The sequence below is a fragment of the Megalobrama amblycephala genome, linkage group LG14 (genome assembly GCF_018812025.1).
Source record: "Megalobrama amblycephala isolate DHTTF-2021 linkage group LG14, ASM1881202v1, whole genome shotgun sequence".
Classification (NCBI taxonomy): Eukaryota; Metazoa; Chordata; class Actinopteri; order Cypriniformes; family Xenocyprididae; genus Megalobrama; species Megalobrama amblycephala.
Window position 1 is genome coordinate 10,369,386 of NC_063057.1, and position 26,092 is coordinate 10,395,477.

The following is a 26,092-nucleotide window of genomic DNA, read 5'->3' on the forward strand; positions in this document are numbered from 1 at the left end:
GAGAGCTCTGTAATTGAATTATAGAGCTCTGCAATTACACATATCTTTAATGTGTATTTTTACTAGTAATAAATCAATTGAAGAGCTCTGTAATTCAATTGTTACTAGTAAGAATTCAGTTAGAGAGCTCTATAATTGTAATTGTTACTAGTAAGAATTCAATTAGAGAGCTCTATAATTGTAATTGTTACTAGTAAGAATTAAATTAGAGAGCTCTATAATTGTAATTGTTACTAGTAAGAATTCAATTAGAGAGCTCTATAATTGTAATTGTTACTAGTAAAAATTGAATTAGAGAGCTCTATAATTGTAATTGTTACTAGTAAGAATTCAATTAGAGAGCTCTATAATCCCAATTGTTACTAGTAACAATTGAATTACAGAGCTCTATAATTAAAAATGAATGGAAGTCAATGGAGACATATGACTAGTAATAAATGAATTGTAGAGCTCTCTAATTGGAATTGTTACTAGTAACAATTGAATTAGAGAGCTCTATAATCATAATTGTTACTAGTAAAAATTGAATTATAGAGCTCTGTAATTGTAATTGTTACTAGTAAAAATTTAATTGTAGAGCTCTATAATTGTTATTGTGACTAGTAAAAACCGAATTAGAGAGCTCTACAATTATAATTGTTACTAGTAAAAATTGAATTATAGAGCTCTGTAATCGTAATTGTTACTAGTATAAATTAAATTATAGAGCTCTTTAATTTAATTGTTACTAGTAAAAATATAATTATGACGAGTAACGCTGGAACGTTTTTATGCTGAAACGGCCTTCCATACATATGTCTCCATTGACTTCCATTCATTTTTAATTATAGAGCTCTGTAATTCAATTGTTACTAGTAACAATTGGGATTATAGAGCTCTCTAATTGAATTCTTACTAGTAACAATTACAATTATAGAGCTCTCTAATTCAATTTTTACTAGTAACAATTACAATTATAGAGCTCTCTAATTGAATTCTTACTAGTAACAATTACAATTATAGAGCTCTCTAACTGAAGTCTTACTAGTAACAATTGAATTACAGAGCTCTTCAATTGATTTATTACTAGTAAAAATACACATTAAAGATATGTGTAATTGCAGAGCTCTATAATTCAATTACAGAGCTCTCTAATTCAATTGTTACTAGTAACAATTGAATTAGAGAGCTCTCTAATCGTAATTGTTACTAGTAACAATTGAATTACAGAGCTCTCTAATCAAATTGTTACTAGTAAGAATTCAATTGTAGAGCTCTCTAATTGCAATTCTTACTAGTAATAATTAAATTATAGAGCTCTCTAATTCAATTGTTACTAGTAACAATTGAATTAGAGAGCTCTATAATTGAATTACAGAGCTCTCTAATTGAATTGTTACTAGTAAGAATTAAGTTACAGAGCTCTATAATTCAGTTCTTACTAGTAACAATTAGAATTAGAGAGCTCTGTAATTGCAATCTTACTAGTACAAATTGAATTACAGAGCTCTACAATAGCAATTCTTACTAGTAACAATTGCATTACAGAGCTCTGTATTCGGCGACATATTATTATGCTAATCGTGCCTTATGCATATTCAACTGGGGTCAGTGGCGTAACTTTGTTTTACAAAGTGGGTGGGACAAGAATGTGTATGGGTGGGGGGGGTAATGTTGTATTATTATTACAATAATAATGATATGATATTAAAATTATAAATGTGTTCAAATATGATAGTTTTCCTACATCTACTATAATACAATGTCGTTAGTCTCGAGAGTATGTACATTAGTTAATAAATACGACGATCCGCCTTTGATAATTGAATGTCCTAATGGACTAGTGGCAGTTTCTCCGATTAGGATGCAAGAGGTTCCCGGTTCTAATCCAACCAAGTGAATTTTTTTTTTTTTCTCATTAAAACCAAAGATTTTCATCAGTGATTGTATATCAAGAGCAGTGACACGTTTATATGTATTTTGTTTTTTGTGATTTCAACGTATGGAATAGAGAGTCTCCGCAACAGCGATAGATTGAAGTGCTAATCCGTGTGCACGAGCGCTGTGAACCCTGTTGCACGCGCTTCTGATAACAACGAGCACTCAACAACAACATAATTTCAAAAACAACATACCCCAGCGCCAAATCGCCTATTATTAACACAATTTGATAATCAATTCAATAGAGGTGTTTATTTTGTATTAGATATCTGCGATAATCATTCTATTATTGCATAACAATACTAAACACTGTAAATATTTAAAATGAATTTATACTCCTTAATATCAAGTTTGTCAAAACACTTTGGGTGGCTTAGGGCATTTCACCCTATATTATGTCCAGTGATATGGAGTGTTCTTGGCTCTTAGCTTTACCAATATACAAAGGTGAATGAATATAACGACTAAATATAGGCTTTCATCTCAGGCATCATCTTAATTTTGCTTTAATGTGAACATGATTAATATGTTACCTAAGTCTGTAAAATATTTCAGGATACTTTAGAACCACGCTACAGGGCTTTTATTTTGAAACTCACTTTTGTAGGCGGGAAATCTGCAATCTGTTTTGCATCTCATGAATAGGAGTTTTTACTAGTAATAATACAATTATAGAGCTCTGTAATTAGAATTGTTACTAGTAAGAATTGAATTAAAGAGCTCTCTAATTCAGTTTTTACTAGTAACAATTACAATTAGAGAGCTCTATAATTCAGTTTTTACTAGTAACAATTGAATTAGAGAGCTCTCTAGTGGAATTACAGAGCTCTGCAATTGAATTCTTACTAGTAATAAATGAATTGCAGAGCTCTCTAATTGGAATTGTTACTAGTAAAAACTGAATTATAGAGCTCTACAATTCATTTATTACTAGTAAGAATACAATTGCAGAGCTCTATAATTCAATTAGAGAGCTCTACAATCATAATTGTTACTAGTAAAAATTGAATTATAGAGCTCTATAATTGTAATTGTTACTAGTACAAATTAAATTATAGAGCTCTTTAATTTAATTGTTACTAGTAAAAATATAATTACGACGAGTAACGCTGGAACGTTTTTATGCTGAAACGGCCTTCCATAAATCTTACTAGTACAAATTGAATTACAGAGCTCTACAATAGCAATTCTTTTTTTTCTTTTTTTTTATTAATAACAAACAAATGTACATACAGAATAGGTATTAAACAAACAATGTTAATAATTAACAATTCTCAAGGCAGACATAGTTGCAAATACAATACTTAACAGTGAAGTATTACATAAAATTTACAATCGTAAAGGAGAATGAAGAACAAAAAGTAAATAATTAAATAATAATAAAAAAATAAAAAAAATAATAATAAATAAATAAATAAATAAAGAATCTTACAAGGGGTAGCAAGGAATTATAAGGCACTTAGTTCATTAAAGAAATTGGCAACTATAGTAGCTTTTTCATTTGAAAGGGCATCAATAGAAGCAGCAAAAATTTTAAGTTCGTTAAGGAAGTGATGAAAGGATGGGGGGGTTTTCAAAAATCTACATTTATGAATGAAGTATTTAGCCACTTCAAAAAGGTTGTTAATCAAGTAATGTTGTGAACAATCTTTCTTAAGCACACCAAACTTAATTTGTTTGTATTCAAGGGGATTTACACATGCAATTATACATGATATTTTACTACACAATTGGGCCCAGAACAACTTTGAATAATTACAATAAAAAAAAAATGTGTTCAGTGGTTTCAATATCAACTTCACAAAATTGACATGAGTTTTCTCCAATATCAAATTTTGATTTAAGGAATTGTTTAGATGGGTATGTGTCATTTATTATTTTAAAATGAAGTTCTTTCATTTTAGGGAGAATTGGAAAGGTAAGATAACTCATTCTCATTTCCTTCACCTCTTTAGGGCTAAAATCTTTGAAAACATAATATCGTTTAATTCTATTTGGATGAAGTTTATCAATAAAAATACTTCTCATGTGTTTGTTGTTGCATTTATGATTTCTAATACACAATTTACCCAGATGAAGAGATGGGAGAGAGAATGTCACAGAGTAATGTGAAAGAATCCCTTTTACCAATAATACCATGTTTTTTGGTATGGCATTTACAACATTATAAAACTCTTTAGGGTAACATACAAACCCATGTTTTAAACAAAAATCATTGTAACTGAGCACATTACCATAGTTTAAAATTTTAAGTTCGTTAAGGAAGTGATGAAAGGATGGGGGGGTTTTCAAAAATCTACATTTATGAATGAAGTATTTAGCCACTTCAAAAAGGTTGTTAATCAAGTAATGTTGTGAACAATCTTTCTTAAGCACACCAAACTTAATTTGTTTGTATTCAAGGGGATTTACACATGCAATTATACATGATATTTTACTACACAATTGGGCCCAGAACAACTTTGAATAATTACAATAAAAAAAAAATGTGTTCAGTGGTTTCAATATCAACTTCACAAAATTGACATGAGTTTTCTCCAATATCAAATTTTGATTTAAGGAATTGTTTAGATGGGTATATGTCATTTATTATTTTAAAATGAAGTTCTTTCATTTTAGGGAGAATTGGAAAGGTAAGATAACTCATTCTCATTTCCTTCACCTCTTTAGGGCTAAAATCTTTGAAAACATAATATCGTTTAATTCTATTTGGATGAAGTTTATCAATAAAAATACTTCTCATGTGTTTGTTGTTGCATTTATGATTTCTAATACACAATTTACCCAGATGAAGAGATGGGAGAGAGAATGTCACAGAGTAATGTGAAAGAATCCCTTTTACCAATAATACCATGTTTTTTGGTATGGCATTTACAACATTATAAAACTCTTTAGGGTGACATACAAACCCATGTTTTAAACAAAAATCATTGTAACTGAGCACATTACCATAGTTATCCATCATGTCCAATATGGAAAAAATGTTATATTGAAACCAGTTTTCATAAAAAAAAGATTTGTTATGATGCAAAATAAACCGATTGTTCCAAATACACGTTTTGTGTGGACTAAAGTTATGAGAAAATGCTAATTTCCAACACAGGAGAACTTGTTGATGGAAAGCAGACAGTTTAAGAGGTAATTTGGACAATTCAAAGTCACAACTAATTAAAAATTCCAAGCCACCTACTTTCCGAAAAATTGAAGAAGAGACAGTGAACCATAAGCAGTTTGTATTACAAAGGAATGATCTTAGCCATTGAGTTTTTAAAATACTATTCATTATTTCTAAGTCAATAACATTTAATCCCCCTTCTTCATAACTGCGAACTAAATCATTTTTGTTAATATAGTGATGCTTATTTTTCCAAATAAAGTTAAATAGTGCAATATTACATTCTTTTAGTAAATGAGGTGGGATAGCTAAGGAGGAGGCTGGATAAACAAACCTGGAGAGTAATTCCATTTTAGTTAATAAAACTCTTCCAAAAATTGAAATATCTCTTTGTATCCAATTATTGAGAATAGTTTTTGCTTTTGAAAGATTTTTAATCAAATTTTCTTGGACACTTTGATTACTATCTCTAGTAATAGTTATCCCCAGGTATTTTACCGATTTTTTTATTGGTATGTTACATAAAGTGTCTAGTTCGCTACCATGAATTGCAAGTAATTCACATTTGTTTAAATTTAAATACAGGCCTGATGCTTTGGAGAAGAGATTAACTAGTTGAATGGCTTTAACAATTTGAAATTGGTCCTTTAAAAAGATCACTGTATCATCAGCTAATTGACTAATACCAATTTGTCTTCCAAATACACTGAGTCTATCAAAGTTGCTGTTTTTATCTATCAGGATAGCAAGCATTTCTACTGTTAAGATAAATAGAAAAGGGGAAATGGGACATCCTTGTCTTATTCCTCGTGAAATGTTGAATCTTTGGGATGTTCCAAATGAAAGGGATATAGAACTATTGATGTCTTTATATAACGTTCTTATAAAAGAAACAAATTTATTGCCAAAACCAAATTTTTCAAGGGAGCTAAATATGAAATTATGTTCGATCGTATCGAATGCCTTTTTAAAATCTAAAAAGAGAATATAGCCATCATCCTCAATACATTCATGATAATCTAAAATATCTAAGATCAATCTGATGTTATTATGTATTGATCTGCCTTTTATAAAACCAGACTGTGATTCGCTAATTATTTGATTTATGTTTTTCTTGAGTCTATTGGAAAATATATGAGCTAGAATTTTATAATCACAGTTGAGTAAAGTGATAGGGCGAAGGTTATCTATTTGTCGTGCATCTTTACCTGGTTTGGGGATAAGAATAATTAGATCTTGTTTCATAGTCGAAGATAGTGAATTATTTTGGATACATTCGAGAAATACTTGAAACAATAGTTCTCTCAAATCTCCCCTAAAGAATTTATAAAATTCAGAGGTAAGGCCATCGGGGCCTGGAGATTTCCCTGAAGATAATTTATCTATTGCTTTATCCAATTCCTCTATTTTAATGTCAGCCTCACATAAATCTTTAAATTCCTGGTCTAACTGTGGTATGCTAGTGTGAATATTATCAAAAAAAATATTACAATCTGATACAGAAAAGGATGAGCTATATAAAGAGCTATAGAATTGAAAAATCTCTGAGGAAATCATTTTAGGGCAGGTATTTATAACTCCATTCACATAAAGAGAATTTATGGCATTTTTCTCCTGTCGCCTTTTTTCAAGCCTGCAAAAGTAATTATTACTTTTTTCCCCTTTCTCTATCCATCTTGCTCTAGATCTCACATATGCTCCTTTAGCTTTTTGAATATATATATCATCAATTTTAGATTGCAAGGATAGGATTTGTAATTTAGTTTCATTGTCCATATCACTTTTATTACATAAATAGTTTAATTCTCTTGTTATTTCTAACTCCAGCTGAGTTCTGACCTCATTTAAATTTTTACTGAATTGTATAGAAAATTCCCGAATCTTGTGTTTTAAATATTCCCATTTACTTGTGAATGAGATTAGGTCCTTATTCGATGTTACCTCGTTAATTAAGGATTTAATTTGCGAGGAGAATTTTTTGTGTTTTAATAAATCAGCATTGAATTTCCAATAACCCTTATTATATGATTCTCTTTTGCCTGAGTAGAGTGATATAGAGATGCAACAGTGATCAGTTAAAGGTGCTGCAGATATTGAAATGTCCTTGATAAAGTCGGTTAAGTTAGATGAAGTCAACCAATAATCAATTCTTGACTTGGAAGTCCCATTAGTTTTAAACCAGGAAAATTGTTTAAGATTTGGATTCGCAGCTCTCCAAGCATCCACCACATTATTATTCAAGCAGAAATTAAGAAGGTTAAGATTAGGGTGAGAGGTATTAAATTTGGGTGGAAAGCGATCTAACGCTTCATCCATGACCATGTTGAAATCTCCTCCTATAATAATATTGTCAGTTGGGTAAACCAGTTTTAATTCAAATAAAGAATTAGAAATTGCAGTGAGTAATTTGTTGTTTAGAGGAACACTGTTGTAACCATACACATTGAATAAAATGAACAAAACACCATTAATGTTGATAACAACTGAAGCCCAATGGCCATTTGGATCAGTTTCTACCTTAACAATTTTGCCTGGCAGGTTGTTGAACAGTATTGCCACTCCTGCAGAATGTGTAGAAGCATGGCTGAAGATGATTCTATCCCCCCATTGACTCGTCCAGAACTTCACGTCATCAAGGCTGGAATGCGTTTCTTGCAAAAATATACAATGTGAATTTTTATTTTTGCAAAAAAGAAAGAAAGCTTTTCTTTTGATTGAGTTACGGAGACCCCTTGCGTTTAAAGAAATACAGGAAAAAGACGATTTCACTGAGAACATTTAACTGAAGGAAGCAAATAAGTAAATAAAAATGAAATAAAATGATAACCAGTCAAATGGAAAATATGTAACCGTGCTCTAATGAACACAAAATAATGTCTTTCTCAAACAGAGCACTGTAACGATATCTCGCTCAACAGCAAAAACATAAAACATCCCACTTACACCTCTTGCCAACACACAAAGATGAGTGCGTTCGAGGTTATTGAGATTCAACCGTTCTTGACAATCCGGGTGCCCTCTATGTAACCGTAAGGGCCACGGTAAATGTGACATGCTAGAAATACAGATTAAAAAAATATTACAACATCAAACAACGTATAATGTTATGTTCTTGTAAACATGTTTTTCAAAATGGATTTATGTGTTCACACTTACCTTTGTCTGAGGTAAATCTCAGAAATGACCGAACGCTGTCAGCTAGCAGCCCCTCACACAGAACCTGTTTTGGCTGATATGTGTACTGTATTACATCTTTATTATATTTTTACTTATAGCATTAAATAAAGTTGTTATTATAATAAAAAATGCATTATATTTAAATTGTTATTTTTAAATAATACTGCCAGCTGATAGGGCTCTCTGTATGTTTACAGCATTAAGTTAGGTTGTAAGTTGTAGTTGTTTTTTTCTTGAGAAAAATTAATGCCTACCTTGTGTAGCCTAGCTAATATTTATCCAAATGAGTCAATATTAAATCAAATCACAATAATAATTAAATGATAATAATTGAATAAAAATAATAAAAAAGTGTAGCTTACCAGAAATTGTAGCCTACCGTGTAAACATTGTAACATGTCACTAAACCTAATAAAATTCAGCTTAGTTACTAAAATGTTTTGACAATCACAATACACTTAATGTGATGCAATAAAAAATTTTTTTTTTTTACATTTTTTACGACCTACCGACCATTTTTTATTTTTTTGGCTGTTACGGCAAACCAAAATATTTTTAAGGAGCCTTAGTCACGACCAGTTGTAGCAATAAAATACATGTTCTTACAGGTATTGAAGATTATTTTATTAATCATCTGGCATGCGATGAGCCATCTCGGTTTATGTGTTTCATCCACTTTTGACGCACATCTTGGTCCTCCGCTCGACCAGGAACTCTGTGCAATCCGTATGGCCGTAAACATGGGCAGTCAATGTGCAACAAAGCTTCGTGGATTACACAAACGGTTTTATTCCAGGCCTGTAGTTTTGTGCTGTTGTTAAAACAACCAACCACACAACATGCTCTGCCCGGCATCACTGGACAGCATACGTACTAAAAAAACTATATAGCTAACATCTGCTACAGCCTACGGGACCAACACGCTACTTCTGCTACTTCCTTAGCAGCAAGGCACGCAGTAATGGCGGCGCTGCTTTACTTCCGTGTTTCGCCGGATTTGTCTATTCGGCGACATATCATTATGCTAATCGTGCCTTATGCATATTCAACTGGGGTCAGTGGCGTAACTTTGTTTTACAAAGTGGGTGGGACAAGAATGTGTATGGGGGGGGGGGGGGGTAATGTTGTATTATTATTACAATAATAATGATATGATATTAAAATTATAAATGTGTTCAAATATGATAGTTTTCCTACATCTGCTATAATACAATGTCGTTAGTCTCGAGAGTATGTACATTAGTTAATAAATACGACGATCCGCCTTTATTAGTTGAATGTCCTGATGGATTAGTGGCAGTTTCTCCGATTAGGATGCAAAACGTTCCCGGTTCTAACCCAATCAAGTGATTTTTTTTTTTCTCATTAAAACCAAAGATTTTCATCAGTGATTGTATATCAAGAGCAGGGACACGTTTATGTATTTTGTTTTTTGTGATTTCAACGTTTAGAATACAGAGTCTCCGCAACAGCGATAGATTGAAGTGCTAATCCGTGTGCACGAGCGCTGTGAACCCTGTTGCACGCGCCTCTGATAACAGTGACAACGAGCACTCAACAACAACATAATTTCAAAAACAACATATCCCAGCGCCAAATCGCCTATTATTAACACAAATTGATAATCAATTCAATAGAGGTGTTTATTTTGTATTAGATATCCGCGATAATCATTCTATTATTGCATAACAATACTAAACACTGTAAATATTTAAAATGAATTTATACTCCTTAATATCAAGTTTGTCAAAACACTTTGGGTGGCTTAGGGCATTTCACCCTATATTATGTCCAGTGATATGGAGTGTTCTTGGCTCTTAGCTTTACCAATATACAAAGGTGAATGAATATAACGACTAAATATAGGCTTTCATCTCAGGCATCATCTTAATTTTGCTTTAATGTGAACATGATTAATATGTTACCTAAGTCTGTAAAATATTTCAGGATACTTTAGTACCACGCTGCCGGGCTTTTATTTTGAAACGCACTTTTGTAGGCGGGAAATCTGCAATCTGTTTTGCATCTCATGAATAGGAGTTTTTACTAGTAATAATACAATTATAGAGCTCTGTAATTAGAATTGTTACTAGTAAGAATTTAATTAAAGAGCTCTCTAATTCAGTTTTTACTAGTAACAATTACAATTAGAGAGCTCTATAATTCAGTTTTTACTAGTAACAATTGAATTAGAGAGCTCTCTAGTGGAATTGTAGAGCTCTGCAATTGGATTATTACTAGTACTAAATGAATTGTAGAGCTCTCTAATTGGAATTGTTACTAGTAAAAACTGAATTATAGAGCTCTACAATTCAGTTGTTACTAGTAAGAATACAATTGCAGAGCTCTATAATTCAATTAGAGAGCTCTACAATCATAATTGTTACTAGTAAAAAATGAATTATAGAGCTCTCTAATTGTAATTGTTACTAGTAAAAACTGAATTAGAGAGCTCTTTAATTTAATTGTTACTAGTAAAAATATAATTACGACGAGTAACGCTGGAACGTTTTTATGCTGAAACGGCCTTCCATAGTAAGAATATAATTGCAGAGCTCTATAATTCAATTAGAGAGCTCTACAATCATAATTGTTACTAATAAAAATTGAATTATAGAGCTCTCTAATTGTAATTGTTACTAGTAAAAACTGAATTAGAGAGCTCTTTAATTTAATTGTTACTAGTAAAAATATAATTACGACGAGTAACGCTGGAACGTTTTTATGCTGAAACGGCCTTCCATATAAAGTGGATATTTACAGCGCATCACCAGTTATATTTGGTAATATACTGCCACCTGTTGGCACATTTGTGTAATTTAGAGCAGAGATTAAGTCATGATCACGAGAAAACAACTTTTGTTATCTCGAGATCACGAGAAAATATTAAGTCGTGATCACGAGAAAACAACTTTTGTTATCTCGAGATCACGAGAAAATAAGTCGTGATCACGAGAAAACAAGACAGAAAAATAATAATAATCCATGGCCGTTTAGGGCTTCCGTACATTTTTATGGCCAGAAAATGTATATTTGTTTGAGTACAGCTACTTTGTTTATAGCTACAATTGTAATTTATTTAACATATAGCTCTCTTCACAGCACATTCATTTTACTCTTTGTCTGCTGCTATAAGATAGGCAATTGTACAGCCCCAAATCAAGAAAAGTTTTGTAAAAAGACATTTTGTAAAATGCAATAAAATCAAGAATCTGTGATTTCTTAATTCTCTTGAACCTTTATTTAACTGACAAAAGTAAAAATAAAATAAATGTTTTCACTGGCCAAATTAATTGTATTTTGTAAATATAAACAAATTTTGATGTTGCAACACACTTAAAAATAGTGACAGAGGCGAAATAATAGTGAAAAGATTACAGAATATCTGAGTTAAACAGTTTTGAAACAGTCCACAATGAGCAGGTGAATTGTTAACAGGTGAGGGGATCATGTTTGTGTAAAGGAAAAGGAACATCCACCAAAGACTCGGTTTTGCAAGCAAAGATGGGTCTCTACTTTGTGCCAAATTTCATGAGAGAATTGTCAAACAATTCAAAAATCACATTTCTCCATGCAAGATTGCAAAGAATTTAAAGGGTTAGTTCACCCAAAAATAAAAATAATGTAATTAATTACTCACCCTCATGTCGTTCTACACTCATAAGGCCTTCATTCATCTTCAGAACACAAATTAAGATATTTTGATTAAATCGATGGGTCAGTGAGGACTGCATTCAAAGCGGATCTCCAATCAAACGGCTAAACTGCTGAAATCACGTGACTTTGGCGCTCCGAATCACTGATTCGATTTGTAAAGCTCCAAAGCAGTGTTTTGAATTATTTATTTTTTTTGGCGTACAAAAAATATTCTTGTCGCTTTAGAATATTAAGGTAGAACCACTGAACTCACATGAACTGTTTTAAATATGTTTTTAGTATTATGGATCTTGAGAGAGGAAATGTCATTGCTTTGAACGCAGGCCTCACTGAGTCATCGGATTTAATTAAAATATCTTAATTTGTGTTCATAAGATGAATGAAGGCCTTACAGGTGTAGAACGACATGAGGGTGAGTAATAAATTACAGAATTCTCATTTTTGGGTGAACTAACACTTTAAGTCTTTCACCATCTAGCAAATATTGTGAAAAGATTCAGGGAATCCAGAGAAATCTCAGTCAGTAGGGCAACATACAGTAGGAAACCTCTGTTGAATGTGTGTGACCTTTGACCCCTCAGATGGCATTACATGACAAACCATCATGCTGCTGTTTTAAATGTAGCCACATGGGCTCAGGAGTACTTTAGAAAACTTACTTAACACAGTCTGCTGCTGCATCAAAAAAAAATACAACTTGAATCTCTGTTACACGAGGAAAAGTTATACATCTGTTCAATGCAGAGATCGCAGCGAGTTCTCTGGGCCCGAGTTCATGGAAATGTGTGCTGTGATCAGATGAGTCCATGTCCAAGAGATAGGCTTACTTATTGCATTTTCAGCAGGTTCTTATAATAATCATTTCTAAAGGTATGTTACAGTACCTAGGGTGTATAAAGCACACGACGAGGAGATGAGATCAAAACAAGTCTTTTACTAGATAATAGTGATGGGTCGTTCGTGAACGAGCCGGCTCTAAGAGCCGGCTCTTTTACGTGAACTTCGGGAGCCAGCTCACATATCTGAAGAGCCGACTCTATTTTTAAAAATAAAGCCTATAGAAATTAAATCATTATGTAATGAATGATTTTAATTTTATTTAAAACAATAGACTAATAATTCAAAGAACAACACAAAAAAATATAATTATATAAGCCTAGGCGCACACACTAGTGATGGGCATTCCGGCTCTTTCGTGAGCTGGCTCGTTTGAAGAGCCGGCTCGTTTCGTGAGCCGGCTCTTTAAATAATAAACTATGATTTTGACTATGATAGGTGTGAAAACAGTTCTAATTAAATTATTAAATGAAATCATACTCGCAATGTCTCACAATTTCACAAATTGTTTTCACACCTATCATAGTCCAAGTCATAGTTAAAACATTTATTATTTAAAGAGCTGGCTCTTTTCAGTGAGCTGAGTCAAACGAGCCGGCTCACAAAAAAGAGCCGGAATGCCCATCACTACTAGATAATCCAACTAGAACATACAGGAACAAACACCAAGGTACACACAAACGACACCCAACCGACACCCAACAACTAACTGAACAGATACAGGAACTTAAATAGACAGACTGATGAACTCAAATGACAAACAGCTGTGATGAATAGATTAGTGTCCATGGATACTGATTGTGGCGGGAAACTAGAACAAAGGAACATGTGACAGATGACAACAAACAAACTGAAAGTCCATGTGACTGTGACAAGGTAGGCCTAAGTGTTTATTAAAAATCAAATGAAACTGTCAAATGATGACATTTTTAATTATTATTTATTTTCCCAAATTTTTAAATGAGAAAATTAAAACTTTAGTTGGATCTTTTTAACTGTTAATATCTCCTCCTAGAACAACAGAACATCAAATTGTGCGTTCATTGAGCTGGTCACTGATTTTATTGTAAATACAATTCTACAAGAGTAACGTCCATGCAACCACAACTGAAATACAGTGTAGTCCAATGCTCAGATCCTCATTTAACACTCACCATTGCCATCTGTATTCTTTACTGAATTGGTCTTCTCTACATTCGTGCAGACAAATTCATTGGCTTCTGTTTATTTATAAAACTCTTATTGGTAAAACTCCATTATACTTACAGTCCCTTTTAACTGCTCATAATACAAGTCGTAATCTGCGCCCTAGCAGTTTCTTTACTCACTCAAAGTCCGCACCTCCTTTGGTCATTGTTCTTTTCAGTTTTCTGCTGCATACGATTGGAATCGTCTGCAGCAGACTCTAAAACTTAGCTAATTCATATCGCTTTCTTCCTTTAAAAATTCAGTTCAGTCAATAATTCAGGATCATTGTACTTGTTTTTAGTTTATTGTTTACTTTTATGTCACTGTGTAGTTGTGTTACCTGTATCTTTTATGTTTTTGTATTGTACTGGTTTTTTATGCTGCCTCTTGGCCAGGTCGTCATTGTAAATGAGAACTGGTTCTCAGTTGACTCACCTGGTTAAATAAAGGTTAATAATAATAATAATAATCAGAAACTTACCGTGTTTACACCGGCCACGTCCACATGGCTATACTGGACGAGTCAAAGCAAACTTGATATACTGTTCATATTTATTTGCATGTATGGTCTTGAATGAAAATATAATAATAATAAATAAAATAAATAAAAGTAACAAAAAATATCAGATTATGTTACTTTCATGTTGAGGTAACTAACTGAATAACTATACACTAACTGAATTTTTACTTTCTTGCACAATTAGAAAAGAAGATATATGAATATATTTATAAGTTTACCTTGTCTTAAGGAATGTACGGTATTTAGTCTAATGTCATGTAAACATATTCAGCACCCTTTAAATTATTTGGCAAATGTTTGATGTCTGTTTTATTATAGTCTGTGTTCTTGATAGTTGAAAAGTGGTTGAAAAGAAAAACCAAGAATAATCAGTCCAAACTCAACCTGCAGATGGAGCTAATCTAAAATATTCCAGTGCAAATAATTCAGTATCAACCAAAAAATAAAAATAAAGAAAAGTTTAAAGTTCTTTTAAGTATTTTAAATTTAAACTGGACCATCACACAATAAACCGTGCAGGTGTTTAAAAGTGTGTGATTTTTTTATGAACAAAATTATGCGTACAATAATCTTTGCAAACCTTTTTGTTGTTATCACTAAAGTTTCTTAAAACTGCATTGGAAATTATTATGCTCCAATTTATTTTAAATTTTGTCATTATTAGCCTAAAATCACCAAAGAATAATTTTTCCACATTTTCATTTGACCACTTTCCTCCAAATACTTTTTTAAAAAATTCATTCATTCATGAAGATAATAAAAATTCATTTATTACGTCACATTTCATTCAAAAAGATTTGAAATATCATAAAATCATAAGGCATTGATGCATTAGTAGCAACATAAGAAACCCAGTATCTGCAGTAACTGTAATATGATTTGATGATCAGAGGCAGTGGGTGTGGTCAGTGAGTCATATGGCCCCTCCCTCTTTATTTGACTCCTCCCCCACATCATCATAGTCTGTTTTTAAAAACAAAAGCAAATTCATATTTTCATTGTTGTAAATGCATCAAGATTTAGTTTAAATGAGCAACATAACAAATAAAAATATAGAAATGTGACAATAACTGACCCAACAGGTTTCTCTCATCTTCATCGCTGTTCTTCACGTCATCATACTCCTCCTGATCTCCCTCTGATACACATGTGAAATAAAACCTCACATTGTGATTTTAATACAGCTTGTGTCACTGATGATGTCACTGATCTCTTTCTCCTCATGACTGTCTGAGACTATTAGATTTACTGATGAAGTCATGATGATTCATTAATGGTAGAAACATGTTCAATATTAGTGGATGATGATAAAATACAGTTCTGTGTGACTCACCTGTTACACCTGGAATGTTCTGTCCATTAATGATGACATCATCATAATGCTCCGGTGTGTCCACTACATAAACATGAAGATATAAACAGAACAAATGATACATCATCATATCAGTACTGAGCATCACTTCAGCGGTATTATGTTAAACATTCACAAACAAAAAATGAATAAAAAGTAAAAACACCTTTTTTAATATTAAAGTTCTGTCCACTCGTCATGACATCATCATAACTCTCAGGTGTGTCTTCTACAAATTGAACATGAGACACACATACAAAATATCATTTATATATATTTTGAATATATTTTAAATATTTCATATCCTATTATATAATATCAGAGTGACACCTGTCTCACGATCTGGGTTCAGTCCATCAGTGATGACATCATCATAGTATCCCGGTGTGATTTCCTTCATCATCTCTTCTGCATCAAAACATGTTTATATTTTGGGTGTTTTTAATATTTTGGGAAACAACATAAATGCAAAATATACTGTTGCACTTCTTAAGACCATTCAGTTTTTTTTAATCATCTGGTAATGAATGAATCATGTGATCAATTACTGACCTTTCAGGCCACTGCCATTGGTGACATCATCATAATACACAGTCTTGAACTCTTTTTCTAATAAGAGAAAAGTTTTAGTTTTGTGAACAATTGAAACATTCAAACACATTTCATTTAGTGGTAAAATATGTGAAATACGTTTGATCTATTTTTTTAGAGTTTGTAAATCAAATAATTTATTTTAGGTGTTGTTTTGAATATACTTCAGCTCTCTAACCTGAGAGAAGCTCATCAGCATCTTCATACCCAGAATGCAGTTCTTCAGAGATGAGACTCCCTGTTAAAGGAGCAGAACAGTCAGAAACATGTTCATCATTACAAACAGACTGAATCCTCATTTCCTTTGGATCATAAAGCATTTTGTTACTGAAAACACAAATATTAATTACTTGCATTTTAAAAGCATTAGAGGAAGAAATCTCATGTTTTAGAGGCCTATTAGTAAACACACATGTATCCTCACATGAACCCATTCCTCACTGCCTTCCAGAAATACACACAGGAAGAGACACACACACACACACACACACACACACACACACACACACACACACACACACACACACTCACACTCACACTCACACACACCTGCACTTACATGTACAAACATAAGAACCTCCTTATTACTCCTAAAAATACACACAGGAAGAAACACACACACACACACACACACACACCTGCAGCTCTGTGGTTTTCTGCAGGAGCTTTAACAGGACTAATAATAGATGAACATCAAGTGTCTGACAGACTCTCTTATTAATTCATCATATTAAATAAGATTCAGGGATCATGTCTCACCCCTCTGAGTGAAGTGATTGTGTCTGTGATGAATCTCCTCATAAACGGCCTCAGTCGTGCTCCTGTGTCTCCTCTTAGAGAGAGCTGTGAGTGTAGAGAGACAAACCTGCTGTCAGTTCACAACACATGACTGATCACACACTGAATAAGACACAATATGACAGTCTCTGGATCTCTCCTACCTCTCCTCATCACTCTGTTCTGCTGAATCAGTATAAGCAGTGGCACTAAGAGCAGTAAGAGCACAACTCCCAGTACAATCACAAGCACAGAGAGAGACGGAGGAGTTTGTGAACGAGAGACTGATGTTGAGCTCACTGTCTGAGAAACTGGAGGAGAAGATGATGTTGTTGTGGCAGGAGTAGTGGACACTGACAAATCTGTCAAAAAAGACACAAACACATTCAAAATCAAATAAATGCAAATGATGGTTTAAATACACAAATATTATTAGCACTAAAATGACTAATATTGGTCAGTGATTTTCTGTGACCTGCACAGGTGAGTCCAGCGTGATATTTTTTGGAGCAGTCAGTGTGGTTCTTCAGGGAGAGAGGACAGTCCCACAGGTGAATCTCATTCCCTCTGCACTCGACTCTGTTCAGCCACACAACACCTTCACCAGCACCAAAGGTTGAATTCCCATCAGCCCTCAGTGCTGCTCCACAACCCAGCTGTCTGCAGACCACCTGAGCATCACTGATGTCCCACAGATCATCACAGACTGAGCCCCACACAGCGTTATGATACACCTCCAGCCTCCCAGAGCACCGGCCCTCCCCTCCACTCAGTCTGAGAGGAACATGATCTAAATCACACACATCAACATCACTGACCAGCTTCAGCACAACATTTACAAAAACACATTTACAATGCATTTTATAACTATTTAAAGTTATTATAAATTATTAGTGTTCAAGTGCATAGATTTTAATGCATATATATAGAAAAAAATGCATCCTAAATTTATAACTATTAAGTTATTAAGTAATAATTAACTCAAAAATAAACTTACCTGAACACTGTCTCTGGTGAGGAGATGATGAGTTTGAACATGTCAGAAGACTCTGAGGAGATTCACGAGTCTGTTCCTCTGAGATTAAAACATTAAAATTTCATTCAATACTGAAAAGAACAATTTAAAAAAAAATGTCATTATTTTAAATCAGTAAAATATAATCTCACTTGAGCAGGTGATTTTGGCCACTTCATCTTCCTTACAGTCATTCAATCCCCAGGGTGAAGATGGACACTGCCATATAGTGAAATCATGACGTCGACATTTAAAATTATCAAGCCAATTATGAGACTTCAGTCTCTCTGAATAACTGGGTTCACTGGCAGATCTTCCACAGTTCAGCTCTTGACAGATCAGACTCGCTGTGTCTCTGTCCATCTTATTGTAACACACATTTCCCCAGGATCCATTGTAGAAAACCTCCACATTCCCTTCACAGCCCTCAGTTAACCTGATCTCTTTAAACTCTAGAAAGACAAGGATGAGAATCAACTTCAACTCTCATGTGACTTACAGTATCTCACAGAAGTGAGTACACCCCTCACATTTTTGTAAATATTTTATATCTGTGTTCATTGTGATATCTTGTGTCTGTCAACATTTTTGAAGACATATCAGGACACTTTGCTAAAATGTAAATAGTGAGTGTACACTCACTACTTTACATTGTAGAGGTGACTTATGAGTGTCATTTCTTCAGTGTTGTCACATGAAAAGATATAATAAAATATTTACAAAAATGTGAGTACTCACTTCTGTGAGATACTGTAAATCTGTTCATTTGGGATGGAAATAAAAGACCATTCGCCTATGATTCCCCAAATAAATCGACGTGATTCTTTTAGTGCTTGTGTATTTGTGAGGACATAAATACTTGGAAATGAACAAAATACATATCCATTTCCAAAGGATGAGATAATTTTAATAATAAATATATTTAAAACATTTAAAACAATTCATGCAAAGAGTGTTACACAATTTTTAAACAAACAAAAATATGAAAAAAAAATTATTTTATTCATATTTATAAAATGCTACTGACCAAATGCACAATATGTACAGTATATTATTTAGCTACATTTTGTTGTATGAGCGTCCAGTCAGTAACTACACTGATTTCAGTCTCAAAGCTGGTTCTAAACTTTATGTTTTTGATTTACTGGACAGAATTGACCCATTTGTTCAGTGATGTTCACTAGGCTTTACTAGTTATGCTGTATGCTTTTAATTCACTAAAAGAACCGACTCACTAAAGTCATTCATTAGGCAATTGGACTACTATTAGTCAAACACAAAACGTGTCAAGCTGTAAATTCAGTCATATGTTCCAGTTATTGTGGTACATGATAAGTAAGTACTTCAGAATTAAGTAAACTGTCAGGGTATTTTAATACAGGTACTCCATCCAGGCACCGAAAAGTGCACATGAAAGTAACCGTTATTTGAGTTCTAATATTTTCTAAATATTTTCTGAATAAGGACCTATTCTCTGTTCCCAACACTGCTGTAAATGTTGCAAATGCAAAGTATACTGGAATACCTCTAACCATCAGTCACATACATAAGTTATTGAAATGTTATTATTGAAATTATTGTTCACTGTTTACCGGAGCACACGACTCCTACATCCTCCTTGTGTTGACAGTCATGTTTTCCCCAGCCTGGAGAAGAGCAGCTCCACAGGGACGTCTCATTCCCCTCACACTCCACCTCATCCAGCCATATGGGTCCAGAACCAGGACCAAACCAGGCTGGTACCTGCTGGTTACTGAGGGCCGCTCCACACTGCAGCTGTCTGCACACCACATGGGCATCTTTAATATCCCAGGAGTCATCACACACTGTCCCCCATGAGCCGCTGTGAAAAACCTCCAGCCTCCCTGCACAGTCTCCCCCAGAACCCACCAGCCTGATGGACCCGCGACCTGATATTCAGAGAAAGAGAAACACATTAGTGATCACTAACAACTGAAGAATCTGCCCAGATGTTGCTCTTCTCACCAAAGCAGGTGATTGACAGCTGTTGTGTGGAGCTGCAGTTGAGAGTTTGTGGAGAGCTGCAGTTCCCCAGATGAGCTTCACTCCCAGAGCACTGGAAGCCCGTCACACACTCATGACTGTGTTCAGGACTGGATGAAGAGGAGCCGGAGAAGTTCAGCACAGAGCCACAGCCCAGCTGTCTGCAGACCACAGAGGATTCAGTGAGACTCCAGGAGTCCAGCAGAACTCTCCTCCAGACCTGATGGATGGAAACTTCCACCTCCCCCTCACACTGTCTCTCTCCAGACAACCGCACCAGACCATCATGAACAGCCAGAGAGGAATCTGAGTGAAAGATGTGACACTTTATTAAGATATTTCAAGATAATTTATAATATTTTTTAAAATAAAATCTCCTCACTAGAGCAGATGACTCCAACATCTCGTCTATGAGAACATTCAGCTCGACTCCATGAAGAGATGGAACATTCTGAGAGTTTTGTTTCATTCCCGTCACAATCAAACACATCAGCCCAGATTTCACCACTTCCCTCTCCAAACCAGTCTGATCCCACAACAGACACAGCAATCCCACAATTCAGCTGTCTACAGAGGACACTGGCAGCTCTCATATCCCAGCATGCATCACACACTGTGCCCCATTTACTGAAGTACTGACGCTCAACTCGACCAGAACAGATGTCAGGACCATTGACCAGTCTGAGATCAGTGTAACCTGGACAAAGAAAATGTGAAACTTAGTGAAAGTTTAATGAAACGGATCCAATAATTACATTTTAGTATTTAATAACTGGGTTCAGATTTCTCCACTGACAGGATAAATATTGATATTTTACCAGAACATATCAGTCCCATGAGATTGTCATGGGTGCAGTTCATATTAGGTGAGGTTGATGATGTACAGCGTTGAATGTGTGACTCATTTCCTCTGCACTGAATCTCTTGTGTCCACATCTGAGCGCCTCCTTTTCCAAAAGCATCTTCTCCCAGCACCTGTACAGGAGCCCCACAGTCCAGCTCTCGACACACAACCTCTGCATCCTGCTGGTCAAAGGCAGCAGCACACACTGTGTACCATGTGTTCCCCTGAAGAACCTCTAATCTCCCAGCGCACAGGTGAGGTCCATCAGCAAGTCTTGTAAACCGTCCATAATTTACAGTTGCTGATCATATTGCATACACATAAAAACACTTTAATTAGAATCATAGTGAGTGACCAGTATCTGTAACTGTTACGAACAAACAATACCTGTGACTGATTACCTTTCCTTTAAGTAATTAATATGAAAACAATAATGGGTCATTTCAATTACAAGTTTAACAATTAGTCATAAGTTTATTGTTTATAAATAGCTTTGAAAACAAAATGTGTCAAATTATTTTATATTTTATTTTGTTTATTATTTTGCATATTGTGTATCAATAGAAGAAATGGTCAGATCAGTGATGCATTAACAGGGTGATGTATGGAGCAGCTCACCTGAGCATCTGACTCCAGCATCTTCATCATGGCCACAGTAATGTTCACCCCATCCTCTTGATCCACAGTTCTTCAGTGTAGACTCTGATCCACTACAGGCCACATCATCCATCCAGATTGTTCCTGATCCTGATCCAAAGTGAGCATCACCCAGAGCCTCTAGAGCCTCTCCACATCCTATCTCTCTACACACCACTTCAGCTTCATTCATATCCCAGTTATAACCACACACTGTTCCCCACTGACCTTCATGATGAACCTCCACTCGACCAGCACAGGAACTGTTACCATCAACTAACCTCACAGTCTCAAAATCTGTACATGAAAGAGAAAGAAAGCTATTTAACCACAATAGTAGTAGAACAGCCTAAATGTATCATTAGTAGAATAATGCAAGGTCAAGAAACATAAAATGGAAAGAATTTGGTAAATAGAAATATTAATAAATACTGAAAACTGGACAACTAAAACTGGACAAGAGTATGTTACAAATATAAATAATAAATGTTGTCATCATAAAATTGGTTGTCTGTAAAAGGCCTGTAAAATCTAACTGATAATCAAAATTTTCAGGCCTCTATTCGGTTAGTGGTCTAATGCTATCATTGATAAACTCCTTATTCAAACAAGTAAAATTTCACATCTTAACAGTCAATTTTGTACTTACCAGATGTTGTTAGACTGACTATAGAGGAGAATAAAATGAGTGTCAGACATCCCTCCATCTTTTTCTGCTCGTCACACTGTTTGTTTGACTCTGTTTCTCCTTCTGCTCCCTCAAACACACTGAAGAAACTGGCTCCTGTCAGTCCCCTAAAGAGAGAGAGACTCTCACAGCTGCCAATGACACTCACTGTTACCTTATTAGACACAACAGAGGAAATCATCAAACACAATCAGTGACAAATCAGAAAGCAGCATTTTTATTTTCTCCATATATATCAATAAAGTGTGAGCGCTGATGAGCGGGACTCTCCTCCAGCGTGAAGAGACACTTCACTGAGGACAGACTCGTGTCAGTCATATGTCAGCGTGGAGATAAAGTCACACTAAACTTAAAGAGATTGATAGAGAAACACTGCAGGTTATATTCAGCATCAAAGCCTGGATCTGCACACACAACATACAACTCTGATGACTGTTTCTGTAAGTCTGATCACTTCAAACACTTGTAACTTAGTAGAAGTTTTTTTTTTTCATGAATTATTTGAAAAAAGTGTAACATTTCAGTCTTACTGTTTCGGGATAAATTATGCATAATATGACTATTTTTCTGCTTTGTTCTGTTATTCTAAAAATAAAATTTGATTACACCATAGTATAAACTGTATTTTTGCTAAGCAATTCAGATGAATTTTTATTAAATAAATTAAATATTATCTACATAAATAAGTAAACCTTAGAGAATAATAAACAACATCAATAAACATGTTTAATGCTGCAATGCTGTATTTGTCCAGCAGATGGCAGTAAAGCACCTCTTATTGAAGACTACAAGGGTCTGTCCCTGTGTTGAGCATGAAGGAGTGTGAACATGTTTCAGGACAGAAATCAATGTTTTTTCTTCTCTTACAGCAACATTTATAAGTAACTTGTTTCATTTAGAGCTCATTTTCAATGCACATTAATTTTACACTTTATCTGCTGTTGTAACAGACTATAGTCTATGCACAGAGGAACAGAATGTAACCTTTCGTAAGAGTGATTTTAATATCAGGTTTTTCACGGACAAACTTTAAATTTGCCCTGTAATCTTGAATATTTGGTCTTTTCATATGACTTTGATGCTTCATTCTATTAGAAACATTTAATATTACATAACAAAAAAACTCATTATAGATGCAGGTTTGTTCCTCGTAATAGTTAAATATATTTTCAGCATAAAAAAGTTTCACCAATGAACAGAATAAAAAATAATTTAAGATGTTTTTCAAGAATCGAGGACGCGCAGCGTCTGTAACCATAGAAACATCATGTTCTGTCTGCGAGCTGAACAAGCTCCTCCTCCTCTGTGAACGCGCACTCTGCTCGCGCTTTCTGTTTCATTCTATCATCTATTATAAATAAAATGAACGATTAACGCCAATCTAGTTGCGTACATTTAACTTTATTAAACACAACAAACCCGGCCTATACTAGCAGATATAAACAACATAAGACTACTGGTGTCACACTGAATACAGTCCGTGCTGCAACAACAACCATCCCAACATCCTTTATCTTTTTTTTTTTTCTTCTTCCAAGTATCTTAAATTAACGTTACACAATATAAACTTATATACAAAATTAAAATATTAACATTGCAATTTCAGTAAGATGGCATTTGTATTGTCTCCTTAATGCATTCTAATACATATTCCCTTCAATTAATAAACTGTTATAACAAAATGTTGTCTTCACTGTTTATCTTTCCCCCCTTTTTCTTTTTTTTTTTCAGTTGGCACATATGAATACAAACTGTACCTACAGGTGAACAAATATACCAACTAAATTTCCTGGAGCATGGAGGTGAGTATTAGTGGGTTACTGAACATAGTCTTTAAGGTAGTGAGGTCTAATCACTTTTCTTCCAGACTTTGTTAAAAAAACAACAGGAGTGTCTGTGTTTGGTTTGAGTCTGTCACACTGTCTCTGTTCACCAACAAGTCTCTGTTTTTTCCTCTACTGTGTTTCTGTCCCTCCTGAGGTGTCGGCGGTTTCTCCTCAGAATGAATCGAGCTGGACGTCATTAGACCTGTAGTCCACAGGATTCACAACTGTTGCTTTTCTCCATGTTTTGTTCCTCTGGCTGGACACGGACTCTGTCTCCTTGTTTTAGAGGATCTAGATCTGTTGCATGTCTGTTATAATATGCAGCCTGACGGTTCTTGTTTCCAATCTGTCCTTGTCGAGTGTGAATGACCTTTGGTTGTAGCAGGTTGTCATGAGCATCAGAGATCTGGTTCTCCTACTGAACAATCGCTGTGCTGGACTTGCTTTGATCTGTTGTCATGGTGTGATTCTCTGATCGAGCATGGTGAGGTTTGGAAATCATAGAGGTAATCTACGGTGATCAGGTAGTTTCTGTTGTCTAAAGTGAATATATCTGTCCACACCTTAGACCATGAGTTACTGGGTACTAGTTTGTGAGACCACAGAGTCTCCTTCTGCTGTTTCACATCCATAAATCTGCAGATGTCACATTTCTCTATGAATGTCTTTATCTGATCATTCATCCCCAACCAATAAACACATTCTCTTGTCCTTCTTAGGAATCCCTCTATGATCAAATGTGAGTGAATGCGCTGAACAATGACACCGCTGAGTGCGTCAGGATTACAACTCTCTCCTCCAAACACTATTCACTCTGTGCACTCAGTTCCTCCTGAAAAGAGTGGAAATGTCATTTGGCAAGTCTTTTTTGTTCATTGGCCAACCTTCCTGGATGAATCTGATCAGTGTTTGCAATTTTCTGTCTTTACCTGTTTCTTCTCTGATGGCCTGGAGCCTTTCTTCTGCTATATGTACATGCTGGACCGTGTTTATGCTTTCAGTCTCCATTTCTACTGAACTCACTGATGCATGTTCAGGTAAGTATGAGCGGTTCAGCGTGTCAGATAGCAACATGTCCTTCCCTGGGATATAATTGACTTCAATGTCATATCTCTGTAGTCCAAGTAACATTCTTTGCAGGTGTTTTGGGTTCAGCAGGGGTTTTCTTACTGTTTTCCAGTGTCTTATGGTCAGATTGTACAGTTACTTTGCTCCCATATTTTTCCATACCGAAGACAATGGCCAAACATTCTCTATCTGGGCATAACTCCTCTCTGTCTGAGTCAATGCCTGACTTCCATAAGCAACTTGCGCCCTCTCCTGAAGTAAAGCAGCCCCTAACCGAGTCTCCGACCATCACACTGAAGTGTCAGTGGTTCATCTGGATTGTAATATTTGAGAATCGGGGCTTTGTTGATGGCATCTTTGAGCTGTGTGAATCTTGTTCATGCACATCTGACCATTCCCAGAGACCGTCTTTATGAGTTAGCTGCCTCAGTATCTCAAAGCCATCTGACAGGTGGTCACAGGATTTCGAGAGATAGTTTACCATGACCAGGAGCCTTTGGATACCCTTGACATCTGTTGGACGTGGCATGTCTCTGACCGCTCGTGCTTCTCAGGATCCACTCTGAGCCCGTCTGCTGTAAGTTAATGTCCGATATATGAAACCTCACTTTTTCTCAGTTGAAACTTCTCTGCATTCAGTTTGATGTTCTTTTCTCTGCATCTATTCAACAGTGCTCTCAGACTGTCGTCATGGTCTTGGTTTGCTAATTCTAATGTCTCACCCTCTCCTGTGATGAGGATGTCATCAGCTATGACATATAAACCTCTCAATCCTTCCAGAGCTTGACTGAGTTTTCTTTGAAACACCTCTGGAGCGGGGCTGATTTCCATCGGCATCCTCAGCCATCTGTATCTGCCATACGGTGTGGCAAATGTGG

The 26,092-nt window shown here is 34.9% G+C and overlaps 1 protein-coding gene across 3 annotated transcripts in view; it reads right to left on the reverse strand.

The window, feature by feature from the left end:
• Positions 1–22,758, reverse strand: part of LOC125245421 (scavenger receptor cysteine-rich type 1 protein M130-like) — a 41,679-nt gene extending 18,921 nt beyond the window's left edge. The window contains exons 1-18 of one of the 3 annotated variants that reach the window (XM_048156002.1): positions 22,282–22,757; positions 21,615–21,929; positions 20,971–21,297; positions 20,535–20,849; positions 20,135–20,458; positions 19,741–20,058; positions 18,301–18,600; positions 18,131–18,208; positions 17,609–17,923; positions 17,298–17,495; positions 17,116–17,199; positions 16,535–16,594; positions 16,318–16,374; positions 16,096–16,173; positions 15,932–15,994; positions 15,748–15,810; positions 15,490–15,552; positions 15,216–15,377 (exon numbers count right to left, since the gene is read on the reverse strand). In XM_048156002.1, coding sequence (XP_048011959.1) covers positions 15,328–15,377; positions 15,490–15,552; positions 15,748–15,810; positions 15,932–15,994; positions 16,096–16,173; positions 16,318–16,374; positions 16,535–16,594; positions 17,116–17,199; positions 17,298–17,495; positions 17,609–17,923; positions 18,131–18,208; positions 18,301–18,600; positions 19,741–20,058; positions 20,135–20,458; positions 20,535–20,849; positions 20,971–21,297; positions 21,615–21,929; positions 22,282–22,501 — 3,228 coding nt within the window. In that variant the 5' untranslated portion in view covers positions 22,502–22,757 and the 3' untranslated portion in view covers positions 15,216–15,327. Of the gene's footprint in view, positions 1–15,213; positions 15,378–15,489; positions 15,553–15,747; positions 15,811–15,931; positions 15,995–16,095; positions 16,174–16,317; positions 16,375–16,534; positions 16,595–17,115; positions 17,200–17,297; positions 17,496–17,608; positions 17,924–18,130; positions 18,209–18,300; positions 18,601–19,740; positions 20,059–20,134; positions 20,459–20,534; positions 20,850–20,970; positions 21,298–21,614; positions 21,930–22,281 lie in introns of those variants that run through there. The other 2 variants (XM_048156004.1, XM_048156003.1) reach the window with 2 other exon arrangements.
• Between the last annotated feature and the right edge of the window lie 3,334 nt (positions 22,759–26,092).